Genomic DNA, 17,158 nt, shown 5'->3' with positions numbered 1-17,158 from the left:
TGGACTAGACGTCCAATGGGTGGCCTCCCACAGTCGCCTCTAGGTTCAGACAACCTAGTTCTAGGTTTAGATAACCTAGTAAAAGCAAGACAAGAAATATTAGCTATGTTCAATATTTTACTTTTCAGTGGCACTATACAGGATTAGATATCCATTGGGTTGAGCTCTCATAGTCGTCCCTAGGTTCAGATAACCTAGTAACCCTACTAAAGTCGGGACTTGCAAACCCGGGTCTAGTTAGGGATGCGCGCATAGCACGTACAGTTGCCGGGCCCAAACAGCAGCATGATTATTATTTTAATCTATTATGAGTATAGTTTTCAAACATCACAAATAATTATGTGAATTCAGTACAGCTTTAGCATCAGATTAGTATTAGCTTAGCTCAGCTTTGGTATCAGTATAGCTTTCTGTTGATACAACATGATAGTTTATGATTAGCTCTATTGCTATGATCAATTTTGCTTTCTATGTGTTGTATGTCATGCCATGTTTAGCATATTCAGTATGTTCTTTTCAAATAGCATGTTTTCAAAGCATAAATAGCATCGTATGCATGTTTTTGTGAGGTAGATGGTTTCTTACTAAGCTCTCAAGCTTACAGATACTATTTTCCTTATACTGCAGATAAAGGTAAAGGGAAGATGAACTAGTGGAGGCTGGAGGTCAATGCAGTGATGAAGATGTGTGTGGATGGAACTTGGAACAAAGATCTTAGGGATTTTAGCAAGTTTAACTATTAGAACTTTGTTATTTTAGTTTTTGCCGTTCAGTTTGCTTAAATGTTATGAATTAGTGGATTATGCACCGTGACATGTATAGAATGCTAGATAATTGATGTTAGGAGGCATTTCATTTAGTTTGGAATTGATATGAGTGGTTTTGGCACGAAACAGTGCTGAAATCAGGCTTCTGGTGTGAAATCAGAAACCTCAATCGATCGGTCGATCGATTGGGGCTTCTCAATCGATCAACCGATCGATTGAGAAGTTCGTACCGCGAACAGTAGGCCTCTGGATCGATCAGCCGATCGATCCAGAATATTGCTCGAGCACAGTAGCGTGCTGGATCGATCACTGGATCGATCCAACCTCAGTTCCGTATACAGTAGCCACCTGGATCGATCAATGGATCGATCCGGCCATTCCAATCGATCTTTGGATCGATTGGGAGGCCTGATATCAGCAAGAAACTCTTAGTTAAGTTCCTTGACCATTGGTGGATGTAATATATGTCATGAATAGTTTAGATTGCACCCCTTAGCACATGTAGAACCAAGAAATGATAATAGTTTAGCAAAATTTTAATTAGTACAACTTCCGCACTTAGATTTAATGATGGTCATGGAATAGTTAACACAGCATAATGTGACGGTCCGGCCTTACAGCCTAGTCAGTAGAAGGCGGGTCATTACACCAAAGGTAAAATCTTAAAAAAAAATTAATTGAAAAATTATATCTCAATTAGGATGCCTAAATTCTACTAATAAAATCTTAAAAAATATATTTTATTATTTTTTTAATCAAAATTAATATATTTTATTTATTTTTTTGAATCAAAATTTAAAAAAATCATGATATATTGCGTGACGCGCACAGTCACGACTGTACGTGTCGCGCAGTATATCAAAATCGTATATATATATATATATATATATATATATATATATATATATATATATATATATATATATATATATTATGCACGCGTTATGCACGTGCCCGACGCCACCGAGACGAGGATACCCAATTCCCTTGGTTTTTGTGACGATCGCCACCGCGGCGCTTCCATTCGATTCGCAGTTTCGCGTAGATTCGCCGACAAGGATGAAGCAGCGACAGGAAGAAGTTGAAGGTATGGACAAGCGACCTAGAGAAGCCCTAGTAGAAGCGTTAGCGGAGCCAGAAGCTGCATCGGCAGGCAGTGAGCGGCGCTACACCAAACTTGAAGAAGCCATGGAGATCAAATCCCTGCGCCGTATCATCAGCGCCTATCTCAAGTATTCCGAATCCCCTTCCTCCTCTCGTCTTATTGCATTTGGAGAGCGGATGATTTCCGTGATTCATCGTTGGAATTTTCGTAGGTCCTGTTGTTCCGCACAATATACCTTGAAAATTAAAATGAATGAACAGAAAAAGAGAGTTTGATAAACATTTCAGTTTGTAAGAGATTATTGCTCCTTACCACCATTGGTTGATATGAGTTTGAACTGGTGGTTAAACATAAACTCTCTTTATTTTGGATTTTACTTTTCCTGTTTAATGCAATTAAATTTTTTTATTGGATATTCTAATTTTCATGATTTTTTTTTTTCTGTTTGCTTCAGTTACCCGGATGCTTCTGAGGAGGATATCAGAAGACACGAAAGATCTTTCAGAAAGCTTCCACCTTCGCATAAAGTAAAAAACAAAAATATTGGTTTAAATCTATTTTTTTTAGTTCTTCAGCTTAGGAAAATATTCAAATTGCTCGCTTTCTCTGGGTTAAGTTTTTAGTGATATCTTTCAACTAGGTTTATTGGCATGTCTTATTGGCATTCATAAATTACACACTTTTGAAGGAGAATGATTTTTATCTTTTTAATGAAGGTATAACTCCATCCCAATGCTTCTGCAGGCACTTCTCTCACATCTTCCGTCAAAGTATCAGAAACTTAGACGGTAATTAATTCCCTCTATTTAAATGATTAAATCTTAATTCAAACTTCTATTTGATTGAAACCAAGGTTTTGGGTCGTTTCTAAAAAAAAGTCAATAGTTTTATGTCATTCATAGCCTTTGAACAAATCTAAGGGTCCATTAGTATGGCAGATGTGTTTTAGTACGATTGAAGTGGGCATACTGACTGCAGCTGTTGTATCTGATTGGTTGTAAACTTATGAATCATCTCTAATTTATTGCAACTTTATTGACATGGTTTGGCAACTTGCATACAGAGATCATATTAGCCCATTGTTTGCTATGGTCAAATATAAAGAAATTTATCTGTGTTTCTACTTATCATTCTTTGGCATGAGCTGGCTCCAAACTTGGTCTGTGCTCTGTAAATCAAGGTTATACATTATACTGTACTGAAAACATTATACTGTACTTTCAGTACTGAGTTTGGTGGTGTGGAACATGGTAAATTTTATATCAATCTGTTCCCACATATACTGATTCATGTTTGATATTGCATTCAGTGCTTGGATTCAATCATTTAACCTTTGCACTCTTGCCAACTTAGTAAAAGAAATGTTGGATGATGTCCCTTGTTCGAGTGTTATAAAATCTCACCTTGTAGACCTTAACGGAGACCGTACTTAGATTTTGTTGTATGATGAGTTGGAACTATCATGTTTGATGTGGATTGTTTTTGTTCCTGGAGATTCTTATGACCAACTGATCTACAATTCTGCAGTATAAGAAATTCAACTAAATTTATGATCAAACAAGTTTCTGGGTTATATATATATTTTTCTTATTAGTATCTTTCAATGGTGCAAGAATGTTAATGCATCAAGTCAATTACCAAGGTTTTGTTAGTAGATGATAGACCTTTTACTGCGTTAACTTTCCAGTTTGTATGTGGCGCTGCAAACTGTAATCCAAAGTATAGAAACTTGTGTAGCTTACTAGAAAGTCAATTACTAGATACATTGTATCATAATCAGCTCAACATTGTGTTATAAGATTCTTTAGCTATATTGTCTCTCCTCTTGTACATGAAATAGACAGCATTTGTTTAAATTTCAGGTGTGTATCTGTCAATGCATACTTTATAATGAGCATGCTTCAGGTAAATATTGAGCCTTAGATATTTAATTTTCCTTAAGAATTTAAATTCCTACAATTTGTTTGCTTATATTAATTTGATTCCATCAGGCCTTTGAACCACCACTTGACATGAGCCAGGATATATATATTGGTGAAGATGAGAATTTACCTAAAAGTCATTGTTCTGAAAATGATAAATGGCCTAGTGAAAGAAATATTTGCTCAGATCAAACTCTTCCTATTAGTGGAAGCAACACTTCTGACTCTGAGCCAACCAGTTCTGAAACAAATAAATTGACTGATCAATCTTTTGAAAGGACGACTAAGGAAGAGGTCCTATATTTTAAACTTCAAAATAGTTACTATTCTTTATGGTTTCTGAAAATGGAAACTTCATTTTTTTCATTAGAAGTTTGACTTCTGTAGATAACAACAGGAGATACATATGGACGAGTCCACTGTGGAAAAGTTTTCAAGTTCTGTTCACCCAAAAGGTTTGTGCAATGGCAGCATGGATGATTTGAATATTGTTGCTGGTTCAGATGCTTGTTGCTCCAACTCTTCTGCTAATGGAAGAGTAAGATTGCTTGAAATAACTAATTTTTGTTCTTTCAATTTCGATATCATATGGATTGTGCTTGTCTGATGCATCACATGCTCTACTATATAAGATCATTTCCTGGTTACAGTTGCACTCTTTTGTTTTTATTTTTTTTGATAGGTAAAAAATAAATAGGGCAGGGATAGTGGATATTTTATAATTATTCTATTATTTATAATTTGTGTAATTCTATCTCATTCTAGTGGGCGTGTCATTATTAATAAGAAATTGGATGTTCCATTCAAGGATTTTCTCATAGATAGTATTGTTGGTGTTCTGATAAGCTTTTGCATTATCTGGTTGTTTCTTTATAATTCATTATCCCTCTTTATCACATTCTTAGAATAGTTTTTAGAGGGTGAGCCTTGAAGAAAACTTGTTTTACTTGTAAATATGTTGCAGGAAACTCCTCATGCACACGATTGGATGGATCCATTGACCCGGTTACATGTTCCTCTTGTTGATGTTGACAAGGTTGGTTTAATTTGCTTGATGGTATAGTTTTTCATGTGCTCTAGTAATGTCATTTTAACTAGAAAATTTTGTTGACACATTCCATTTACTAGCAGTACAACTTCTGTTTTATCTTTACTTTACCTTGTATGCTGACAAGAGTGCATTTATGTTGGGTGTCTTTATTCGTTTAGCATTTCATGGTGTATACCAATATATCTTGAAGTTTGTGGTTCTTTGTGATATATTATAATTAACTATTTTCATGGAATTTTTCAAAGTATAGTATCCATATTGTCAATTTGTGGTTTTGTATCATGAATTATATTGGTAAATGTTTTAATTGTGAATTGTATTAACAGTTTGACTGTCATGCCATTTCATTGGCATGGCTGAAATATCTCATTCTATCAACCAATATAAACTGACAGGCCTGGACTAGACATGCTGAAATGTAGTCTTCGAAAACAATTGTAGACAGTGCTAGGGATTTGATTTTACATCTCCTACTTGTCTTCTCGAGATGACAACACAAGTGTGGTCAGGCCTCCTTCTAGGGAGGAACTATATTGATCAACACTAAACTGAATAAGAGATGGAGGAGGTGCTTGATCTACATAGGTGTAGATTACATGCAACAACAAGGCTATTTCTTATATATTACAAGTTACAACAAACTTAGAGAGAAAGTGAGGGATTTAAGTTAGAATTCGTGAGAACAAGGATTTCTCCTTGTCCTATATCCTTATTGATATTCAAGCTAGGGTCGACAAAAAATTGATTGGATTGGTTGAGTTTCTTAAAAGCAATTTACTTTGATAAAATTTCAACGTATTCCATCCTTTTCATTCATGATTTCACAAATTTTCATTTAATTTAATCTATTTTCTAGTGGAGTTAATTCATTTATAAGAAATTTGTTCAAATTTCTACTTCTTTTAAACTTGACCATCAATCATCTATATGAGATGACTGATTTATCAAGAAATATGGGATTGGTATTTGCCAATGACAATGCAACTCAGATGAGTCTGTATTGATATCTGCTGATTTGGGCCACTATTGTTTTTCCTTTTTCATCTTATGAGAGTACTATTGTATTTGTAGTAGCAGTGTAAGATAGTACGATTGATTATAGCTGCATTTTCTTGCATTGTTTATTTTCTAGATTCTGAATTTAATAAAGTTTTAAATTTCATTTCACTTAATTTGTTTTCATATGTTGTAGATTTCTAGAATAAACACTTGCAAGCTAATAATTACATGACATTGCACTCCTTTTCATTCTCATGGCAGGTAAGATGCATCATTAGAAACATTGTGAGAGATTGGGCACCTGAGGTACTTGTTAAACTTCGCAGAAATATGATCCTCTCTTTTGTCAATATATATATTGAATATGAATTTTTGTAACTGAGATTACATTTGTTTCCTTAAACAGGGTCAAAATGAACGTGACCAATGTTACAAACCTATACTTGATGAGCTTAATCACCAATTTCCAGATCGTTGCAAAGAAAGGTAATTTTCCCATTTTCTATTGTTAACTCGATCTCATGTTTGTCATTCTCAACTAAATTGGGTGAGTCAAAATTCACAATTTATACTTGATATTGGAAGATTAGCTGAAAAGTTATATATAAAGAATTGATTATTGGTCTGCACTGAAGTATTTAGCTTTAATTCTAAAAATCCTAGAAATTATATTGTATTTTGCTCTTGAACTGGTGGTGAATGAGTCTATATTTAGTCAGTGAACTCATGATTTTGCTATTGATTCATAAACTATAACTACTTAAAATGTTGGCTGATGGTGTGAGAAAATTGTTTGTAATTTTATTGAACTATTTTCTAATTTGTTTTACGAAACTAATACCTACATAGTCATGAGGCAATATATGTTTTGTGAATTACTATCTTGTGTTTGAATAGAGAATATTTTGAATGAAATGAAAATAATATAGCTTAGGTGATAGAAAAAGAAGCAAATATTCATACTTTTATTAAGTTTTCTCTTGGTTCTCTATTTTGGAGACCTTGAGTTCAGTAGCAGGATAAGATTCATATAATGGATTGCAAACAATAGCTTTACATCTTTGGATTATCTCTAATTTGCAAGTGTTTTGCTTGAAAATTTTTCATGCATGTGTATCACATTCTTATTCTTACTTAATATTTCAACGGTTAAGATAATTTTGTAGTATATTTTTTTTGCAGGCCTCCTACTTGTTTAGTCCCTGGTGCTGGACTTGGTAGACTAGCTTTGGAGATCTCTTGCCTTGGTATAAATTTTTCTGAATTACTCTTATTACTATATTTATATATTCTGACGGTGACCATTTTTTCCCTTCCTTGAACAGGTTTTATAAGCCAAGGGAATGAATTTTCATACTACATGATGATATGTTCTAATTTTATCCTTAACTAGTATGTTAACCATCTAAATTGCTTTCATCTCTGGTCTCTTATGTTCATTTTGTAAGGAATCATTTGTTTTTTTAAAAAAACAAAAACTTTCTCTTACAATGGCATCCATTGACAATTAATTGTACTTTTTCAGTACTCAAATGGCTGGGGAATGGACAATTTATCCATGGATCCATAGCAACTGCAATTCCCTTTTTGATAAAGACCAACTTCGTGCTGTTTCATTTCCAGATATTCATCCATCAAGGTATTTACTTGTATTAAATTCATATTTCTCAATCCAGTGTAATGGTCAATTATACAATACTAGTAAGTTAGATACAGTTACTTCCTTCGTCTTTTGGACTATCTGAACGTATATTGATTTTGTTGAAGTTGTAGGTTTGTATCTAGGGATATAAATGAACCAAACGACTCATGAACTATTCAGAGCTTGATTCGGTAAAAAGCTCGTTCGAGTTCGTTCGTTTAGCTTATCGAGCCAAGCTCGAGCTCGATTTCGAGCTCGACAGCTTTATCGAGCCGAGCTCGAGCTTAAGGATATTCGGCTCGTGAGCTCACGAGCATGTTCGTTTATAGGCTCGCGAGCTCAGGCTCGAGCTCGGCTCGTTTAAAGGGATCGAGCCCGGCTCATTTAAAGGGCTCGAGCTCGGCTCGTTTAAAGGGCTCAAGAACATGTTCGTTTATAAGCTCGTGAACTCGAGCTCGAGCTCGGCTCGTTTAAAGGGCTCGAGAACACGTTTATATGCTCGTGAACTCAGGCTTGAGCTCGGCTCAATTAAAGGGCTTGCGAGCATGTTCAATGGTGTGTTGAGTTTGGAAATTTAATGTAGTAGTTTGGGATGTTCAATAATGTGTTGAGTTTATATTATTTTAGTTGTTAGGTTTGTTGAATATTTATTCAAATGAGTTTTCGAGCTCGCTTAACAAGCTTATAAAATGAGCCTTAAAATGAGCCCAAAAACGAGCTCTAAAACGAGCCCGAAAATTAACGAGTTAGGCTCGTTAACTATGATAATCGAGTAATAACGAGCTGAGCTCGAATTGTTCGCGAGCTTAGTAATTCCAAAACGAGTCAAGCTCGAGCCTGAATATAACTTAAACGAGCCAAGCTCGAGCTTAATACTGTTCGGCTCTGTTCGGCTCGTTTACATCCCTATTTGTATCTTATTATCATATATTTTACTGCAGACTATTGATGTCTATAAGCACTTTCAGATTTTTTTTGGGTTAGGAAACATTAATAAATCATCAATTATGTTATGTAATGATTTATATTGATAAAATTGTCTGATAATATTAGTCACATTACGAGCTTGCTTCTCTTTGACTTTATTTTCTTGAGTTGCTTTGTGGTGATTAGTCCTAGCTACAAGCTTTAGGCTGGCTCGAGCTCAGCTTGACTCAATTTATACTAGCTCGACTCAAGCCGGTAGAGTTGAGCTCGAGCTCGAGCTCGATATTTAATTATGGGCTCGAGCTCAAGCTCAATTTTTTTTATTTTTTTTTAATTTTTAAATAAATAAATTAATATATTATATATTATATATTATATATTATATATTATATATTATAAAAATATATATTATTATTGGCTCGTTTGGCTCAACGAGCCACCAAGCCCATATAATAATTAGGCTCGAGCTCAGCTCGATTTCTAATCAAGCCGGCTCAAGCTCGGTTAACATCAAGTTTGAGTCGAGTTTTGACCGAGCCGCTCGTGAGCAGCTCACGAGCGGTTTGACTTATTTGCACCCTTACATTTAACATGATGGTTCTTGTTGATTTGTCATTTATCTTTACAAACGTTCAAATGTGCATTACATTGGGAAATTGTGAACACGTTACCTAATTCTTGATTTAACTATTTGAGTGAAAGTTTTAATTTGTCAAATGTATTCAAGTCTTCCAACAATTTCAAATTTGTTGGGCTAAGTGGTCTGACTTATAAATTTATTTGTTATCTTTATCCCCTAAATTTTTTTGTCTCATTCAAACAGTGCAGGAATTACTGAGGGCTTTTCTATGTGTGCTGGTGACTTTGTTGAGGTCTATAATGATGAAAATCAAGAAGGTAAAGTTGGATTTTATCCCTAGTAGAAACTCAAAATTGCTGCAGGTTGCCAGGCACATTTAATAGATAAAATATAAAGGACATTCCAATCTATTGCCATTTATGCTATTCAGTTTTTACCTCACATTAGGATCTTTAGCTTCCTTCTATCCTTGAATTTAATGTTTTTTTTAGAATCAAAAATTGGTTGCTAATGTATATAATATATATATGTGTGTGTCTTGTCTGTGCGTGTGTATTTCTGATTGACTTCGTGTTATACACAATGCCACCTTGGACAAATATCATGTTTTACTGAGGAAACCAGGCAGGTAAAGTGGCATATAAAATAACTAGACAGTGCCACTTAGAACAAATATCATGTTTCGGGTCAACTAGTATATGAAATAACTAGATATAAAAGATATTTCATATTGGTGGCTGTTGTTCAAATGTTCTCTGTTAGGGTGACAGTTTTAGACCAGCATCATTACTATTAGTTCTTTTATGATTATCCTAGGCTTGATTAGATGAGTGTTTCTCTTGGTATGACAATTTTTCCTATGTCCATTGTAATCCGTACTAATCTGCCCCATTTGGACTGGCCTAATCTATCCATTATGAAAACAAAAACATAACTCATAAGCAAACTTTATAGTATCGTTTCACGTTGGAGTTGCAGTCTTTGATGGGAATGGTATGGTTTCAGAACCATGTCGTAGAGCCTCTTGACACGCTTTGGCATGCTTTGAAGTATGCCAAATGAGTTTTAATCCCATAATTCATTCCACTTAGTTTGTTTTCCTTGAATATAAACCTATAATAATCAACCGTCAATTAAATTAAAATTTTATAGTAGCAGGTTATAAGATATAACTTTCATCTCAACTAAGCATTATACATTGCTAGTAGTACCTAAAAGAATGTTGTGCATTGGATGGGACCATGGATTTCCATAACATCAAAGTGAGATCAATTCCATAGTTGATGTACGTAGATTATATACACTTTTATGTATGTTTTGACGCACATTTACGTATTTTATTTGCGCTTGATCTATACATTCCATAGAACTTGATGTGAAGCCCGTAAGTATACGGGTGTCGTCAAGTAATAAAAGATATCGATCCTATGAGGACTGATTAAACACTAGAGATGTCGTAAAGTAAGTTATCTAGATGGTCGAAAGTTGACTTTGATGCTTGTGAACTAACGAGAGTGATTGAAGAGAGGGAGAGAATGTTAAGAGAAAGAGAGAGAAGAGAGAGAATTGATCTTGAGAGGGGTTGAGCTTAAGAGGATGTGAGAAATGGCTTAGAAAGCGATTATAGGATTTCGGTTTCACTATGATGCTAGTTAATGTCCCTATACATTATTCATCTTCTTACTTCCATCCTTATGTACATGTAGGAAGTCTAACTAAATACCGACACTACCCCGCGGTGGTTATGTCGGAGTGCTACTCCTATTGGTGTCCGATGCTACTAAGTAGAAGAGATAACTTAGCGAGTCTGGTTAAAGTGATATCCTTGTCACTAGAGCCCCCGGTCATACAATCACTCGATTACACAGGACACTTATTAACATATGATTAGAGATAACTCATTAAACCTAATTAGATGCTTCTCCTCCCTTTCAAGGCAATGCCTTAGATGTCCGAAAACGGGATACTCTTGTCACCAGGGCCCCTCAGTCATATGATCTAGGGCATTCCCCCTACAAGATGAACAATCAATACACATCTACATGTTTACATCATTCACACATTTCATCAAACTCATAGAGGACGCAACATATATAGAACATGACATAAACACTTCATTAAATAAGAAAATGTCCAAATACGTAGTTACTTTCTACATCCTAGATCGAGAGAATCTACTTCATAGCAAAGATGAAACAACCAAGAGATAATAAGTATAGCATTTACAACTCAAAACATGGATTGAGAGAGAAGAGAATGCTTATTGGTGTGTCGCTGATCTTTTAACTTGGACTTCTTGCTCCTGAGATGGACAGATTGTCAAGGAATGGAGGTGGATGGAAGCTTTAGGGTTTCCCCCTAAGGGGAGAACCCTTCCCCAAGGAGAGGAACGAAATCCCAAACCCCAGATGAGTCAAAGAATGAGGTTCTTGATCCTTTTATATCTCCTCCAAACTGCCTTGATTAACCAGGATTACAAGAGTTTGGTAAACCAGGTTTTTCACCCATTAAACTTGGTTTTCTCGTGTTTCATCCTGAATCAAAGTTGTAGCCCTTAAAAGTATCTATATTCTGATATTTGGATCAAGCTCTGGCTCCAACTGAGCCGAAAGTTATGGTGGTTGAAAGTTTGGTCTGCAGTCTAGGCGAAGGACCCGATGAAGTCGCGGCTGTGCCTTTTAGCACAGCTAGACCTTGTTTTCTCTCTGTTGAACCTGAAGCAAAGTTGTAGATTTTGAAGTTAGCTACATTTCGATGTAAAGAACAACCCGTCTAACCGAGCTTGAAGTTATAGCTGTTTCAAAATAAGTCTGCAGCCTGTCCAAATTCAACACAACCTTGTTTTCAGCGCGACACAACCTCTTGTTTTCTCTGCCACGACCGTGTCCCTTTGGCATGGTTTGAGTGGCACGACCGCGCCACCTTGACACGGGCACGTGCTTCCCCAGCTCTGCTTTGCTTGGCATGGCCATGTGCTTCCTTCTCTCTGGACGAGTGGCACAACTGTGCCTTTTGGCATGATCGTGTGCTGGTTGACCACGAGAGAAGGGACACGGTTGTGTGAAACGGTCGTGTGGATTCCATAGCTGAAACTTTGTTCTTCTGGGCATGTGGCACGGTCGTGTGGATTCCACACGGCTGGATCCTTTTTCTTCATTTGTTCTCCGAGTCGTCTACCAACGTTGTTTTCGCTCCAAAAATGCATCCTATCAACAAGAAAACACACAAAGAGCATATCTCTGACAAAGAAGAGTAATTATGCTGAAAATATGATAAGAAGTGTAAAAGTACATAGATCAAGCGCAAATAAAGTACGTAAATGTATGTCAAAACATGCATAAAAGTGTATATAATCTACGCACATTAATAATTTTCCAAGATCCAAATGTACATAAATATATCTCAGTGAAATAAAGGGAGTTGAGTGAAACACTGGGTGTTGCATTTAGATTGGCATAGTTGGAATTGGAACAGAGTACAAAATAAAGATATATTTCGGTTTTCTGACTTTGATACCGCACCTCCTTCTCCTTGTTGTTGGTGCTACAATGTTTCCCACCTCCCCTCTTCTCTCTTTTTTCATAAGGTTTTATCTACTACCTGTGACACAGGATCAAATGAGGACTTATGGGAAGAGAATCATCGTATCTTGATTTATTTTAGATTGTTCCAATTGAGATCCCTGTCTCAGTTAATATCAACAAAATTGTGTCAGCATGAGTGAGATTTACTTGTGTTCCAACTACATCGATAGCGGTTGGCAGTCATAATAGTATGTTTCTACCATGCCAACCAATCAACACTTAGAGCCAAGTAATGCAGAATTCAAGAGGATTTGGATTTGATTGTCTAGCTTTTTTCTTTGCTTCTCCCACATCAAATTATATAGCTAATGCACGTGATGTTTTTATCTAATACAATTTAGCATTTTTACAATTTTATCTCTCCATCTTTCCCTTGCTTTGTCCATCAGTGCCTCATGGTCAGGGAAGATTAGAAGGAATATATACTGTGTACCATAAGCTGATTCACCCTTCTGAACATCTGGTACACAGCATGGACGGGTAAATAAATACCAGACAGTTCTATTTTTATCAGTGATACTACTCTTTAACTTAATTATGATCTTCAACTTCATGGAAGAAATGCCAGCTCTTTGCAACATAGTGTCAAGTGTTTTCTTTAAAAATAATATGTGAACATAATGTCAAGTTAATCTTTTTTTTTTTGAATAAGTAAAAAATTGTATCGCAAGAACCAAGAGTACAAGAGCTAGTCCATAAGAGTTGCTCATGTCTGACAAAGTATTAGATTAGAGTCAACTCCCAAGGACCGGTATACATGAAGTTGCATACTCCCGAAAATCCTCTCAATATCTAACTACCTCTCACCAAAGAAACTAGAGTTTTTAGTTGCCATACATAATAAATAACAGATGACAAGGCTAAATGATGAGCCTTTGTCAACACCCTACTCCCACGGAAGTGTCTATCGAAGACTCTCATTGCTCTCCAATAGGTGGACATCTCCGGTGTCATATGCAGCCAATCTCTAATCCTTCTTCATAATCCAGCAATAGGGGGCACCCAAAGAATATATGCCCCGGTGTCTCCAGTACCTGTCCATAGAAAGTACACTATCGATTCTCCAAGTAATCATGTTTGTCCCTGGTGGGGAGACGTCTCTGTGCTAGCATCCGAAAGGTAACCACATGATCTGGTAAGTATGTCTTCCATACTATTTGGGCCCCCCAACCTGAGTAAACCAATCTACTAACCTCTATCCAGCAGCCTCCAGTGATCCAGTAACTGAAAATATAAGATCTCATATCTGCAGCAGTCAATGTCAAGTTAATCTAGTTAAACTTGAGCTTGTTTGGATACGCTAGAAAGCTTTTAGATCAATTTAGAAGTTGTCATAACAAGATAGAATTAATCTCTGTTTGGCTGAATTGAAAGAAGAGGCATCACAGCAATTTTGCTGGACAGAGTCCTACGTCACCCTTTGATGACCCTAATGCAAATGTTGTGCATTCAACTGCAAACTTCTAGGGCTAGGTAGAAAGCTTCACATGCACAAAAGCAGAAGCAACACGAGATCTCATACGGCATGCACAAAGGCCAATGTGAGGCAGATAATGCAAATTTTTGTGAAAATACTGAAAACTTTAGGAACATGAAGAGTCAGATGAAGGTTGGAAATTCATACAAAAGTGTTGTAGATACAGGCATTATTATGTTTGAGTCAAACATTGATTATTGAAGGATATTAATTAAAAATTGAGGAACATGAAAAGTCTAATCATGGTAGCACTCATACAAAAGTGAATTTTACTGATCTGTTGAAGGATTCAAGCCCTTTTAAACATCAAATTTGACGATTAAAGAGGTCACTAGGCATGAGACTAATGCAGCCTTGTCAATGATAGAGTATTGATTGGTAGGTTCAAACTGTTTTCTTTTGCTAAAGAACTTGAAGCAGCTGCTAAGCTTGTATTTTTTTGCTTCTCTTGTGAAGTCAGAGACATTATTTAAAGTTGGAAAAAGCTTAAAGGTTTTTGGACTATCAACTATCACTTAGTTGACAGCCTTGTTTGAAGTACTGTGTTATTACAATTGACCACAGTTTGTGGCACATTCTTACTTTATTGTCCGTGGTTTCATGCAGGTTCATGGGATGCTGTTGTGACTTGTTTTTTCATTGACACAGCACATAACATTGTTGAATACGTTGAAACTATATCAAAGATTCTGAAAACTGGAGGGGTATGTCTTTCTCTTACGGAATGAATTGTCTATTATTTGGTTTGCCTTGATTGTTTATCTCCACGAATGGTTTTCCCTATAAATACTCCAACATTGGTTTCTTTTGCCCAATTGAAGGTGTGCCTTTTTAAATTTACAGGTATGGATAAATTTGGGCCCTCTCCTTTATCATTTTGCAGACTCATATGCACCTGAGGATGTATGTGCTCTATTTCCTTATTTCCTTAAGATCATATCTTAAGTTTCCCATCGAAACCTTCCCCTTGCTTAAAGCTGCTATAAATCTCATTCAGGAGATGTCCATTGAACTTAGTTTGGAAGATGTGAAGAAGGTTGCTTTTCATTATGGATTTGTCATGGAGGTATACACAACTGTTGTTATAGAGTTTGCCTTATTTCAGTTATTCTTATGATATATTGTTCTTCCATATTTGCAGAAGGAGAAAATAATAGAGACAACATACACTGCAAATCCTCTCTCAATGATGCAAGTAAGCTTGTAATCTTTTTGTTTCTTTATCAGCTTCTCTTTAAAATCAAATGAAGCCAGTGTTCTGTGATCCGATTACTCAATTTAAGTGTTATTCAACCAGCTCATAGGTTTTATAGGTCCAAGCAGTTTAACTGGATCAGTTATACTTCAAAATTAACATAAAAAAGATGGAAGTCTAGATCAATTAGTTTGGCTTGTAACTTTGGCCTGACCAGATTGTGAACTAGGTTTTGATTGAACGTATGAGCCTAGTTTTTAAATAATTTATTATTTTTTCTGGATTTCATTGTTCAAGATTCATGGACTTAAATTATCAGTTAAAGCACACAATCCATTTAGTTCATCTTCTGCTTCTTTCTCAGAACATGCAAAGTCTTAAACATGATTTTTTAATCATTTACTCCAAAAACTTAAAACTATTAAGAAAGATCACTTTAAATTTTCATATTCTGAACGGGAGGGTAATCATTTTGGTATTACCTGCCTTGCCCATGTCAAAGTTGATTGTTAATCATTTATTCCTCAAGTTTAGCTGCTGTGCTGACATCAATAATAATAGGATTATATCAACTAGAACCGGAATCTTACTTCTATTCTTTTTTTTTCCCCAACAATGCAGAATCGGTACTTCACCTCCTTCTGGACGATGAGGAAAAACAAGTGAAAGAAAGTGGTTCATGAGACTTATTATCAAATTCATTGGTTGAGACTTAATACCAGGGAAGAAAAAAAAAACTAATGGCAGGAGCCTTTTTCTATAACTATTCATTGCATACTGAAATTCATGTGATAATGCACATACCATGTTTTTTTTCTTCTCTTATAATCACTCTGTAACATCCTCGAAACCAGATTATTGAAACATGTATCTCAATGTTGTTTTTTCTCTTCTATTGCCCACATTTGCTATTCAATTCTGTTTGCAGGATGAAAAACTCCTTCCCATCTTAAACCAGTTTAATTAAATCGATAATTTTGAATATGATATTTCTTTTCTAGTTAACAGATGCTTTTATTTAGTATCAATGAGTCTTCATTTAGTTATTTCAGCTGTTTTCATCGGAAATCTCCGTCTCACATTTGTTGGTTGAGCGAGTCGCATTGCTCCTGTAAAAGATTGGACTTCGTGAAGTTTTAGATTTAGGCGTCGCGTTTTTAGGGTTTTCAATCTGATATGGGCTTTCGATGAATGGCTACATATAGTTTGCTTCCATGATGCCGCCGCACTTCCAAGAAGTATTTCAATTCCTTTATTGAATGGAGTGCTGCTTTCTTATTAACTGATGAGGTCTAATCTTTGGTTGGTAGCTTGTTTTGCTACTTTCAGTCCTCTCGGATGGGTCTAGTGATTAGCGCATGAGGTGTTATTATCATGAAATCTAGAATTCAAATCTCGGTAAAATCGAGGTAAATGTTTCTTTATGTGCTAGTCATTATTTCAAAGGTTAATAGCCGTTCGTGATTTATCTCCTCCGTGTTGACCTGGGATTGATTGACGGGATGTTGGAGACAAACATATTCACCTTTTATCATCTTATTTTGCTACTTCCATCTGAATTCTGTCATTGCTAGCTGCAATGCTTCTCCTGCCTAACCTTCTAAGAGAAAAAGGAAAAACATGATATTGTAATAGAAGCATTACCTTGTCTTTGGTCGGAAAGTATTGTATAAATTGACAATTTAAGCTCAGCAGTTATATATATATATATATATATATATATGACAATATAAATTTATATTATTTATTTTAGCATTACAAGACCAAAGTGACATATCAAACAATTAAATAATGAAAGAAACAAACAAACCTACACAGAAGTGCAGCGTAATAAAGAAGTAGATCTAAGCATTTCCTAGCCTTAGCATCTTTGGATCAATTTCTCAAGAAAGTCCATTTGATAGCCAAA

At 35.6% G+C, this 17,158-nt stretch overlaps 1 protein-coding gene across 2 annotated transcripts; it reads left to right on the top strand.

Annotated features, from left to right (window-relative positions):
- The first annotated feature begins 1,712 nt into the window (after positions 1-1,712).
- On the top strand, positions 1,713-16,254 carry LOC122024106 (carnosine N-methyltransferase-like). Of its 2 annotated transcripts, none has more exons than XM_042582651.1 (18): positions 1,713-1,999; positions 2,327-2,399; positions 2,617-2,660; positions 3,735-3,777; positions 3,864-4,088; positions 4,192-4,332; positions 4,759-4,830; positions 6,106-6,150; positions 6,251-6,330; positions 7,027-7,091; positions 7,170-7,236; positions 7,370-7,483; positions 9,237-9,310; positions 14,661-14,758; positions 14,898-14,957; positions 15,052-15,120; positions 15,196-15,249; positions 15,871-16,254. In XM_042582651.1, exons 1-18 carry the CDS (start codon positions 1,827-1,829, stop codon positions 15,913-15,915), a joined length of 1,542 nt encoding a protein of 513 aa, XP_042438585.1. In that variant the 5' UTR covers positions 1,713-1,826; the 3' UTR covers positions 15,916-16,254. The 2 variants fall into 2 exon arrangements, with proteins under 2 accessions (XP_042438585.1, XP_042438586.1); XM_042582652.1 differs by having other exon boundaries at positions 1,737-1,999; positions 2,589-2,660.
- Positions 16,255-17,158: the final 904 nt, after the last annotated feature.

This window comes from Zingiber officinale, chromosome 9B (assembly GCF_018446385.1).
Source record: "Zingiber officinale cultivar Zhangliang chromosome 9B, Zo_v1.1, whole genome shotgun sequence".
NCBI lineage: Eukaryota > Viridiplantae > Streptophyta > Magnoliopsida > Zingiberales > Zingiberaceae > Zingiber > Zingiber officinale.
The sequence above is the reverse complement of the archived record's forward strand: the minus strand, read 5'-3'. Positions and strand labels throughout refer to the sequence as shown.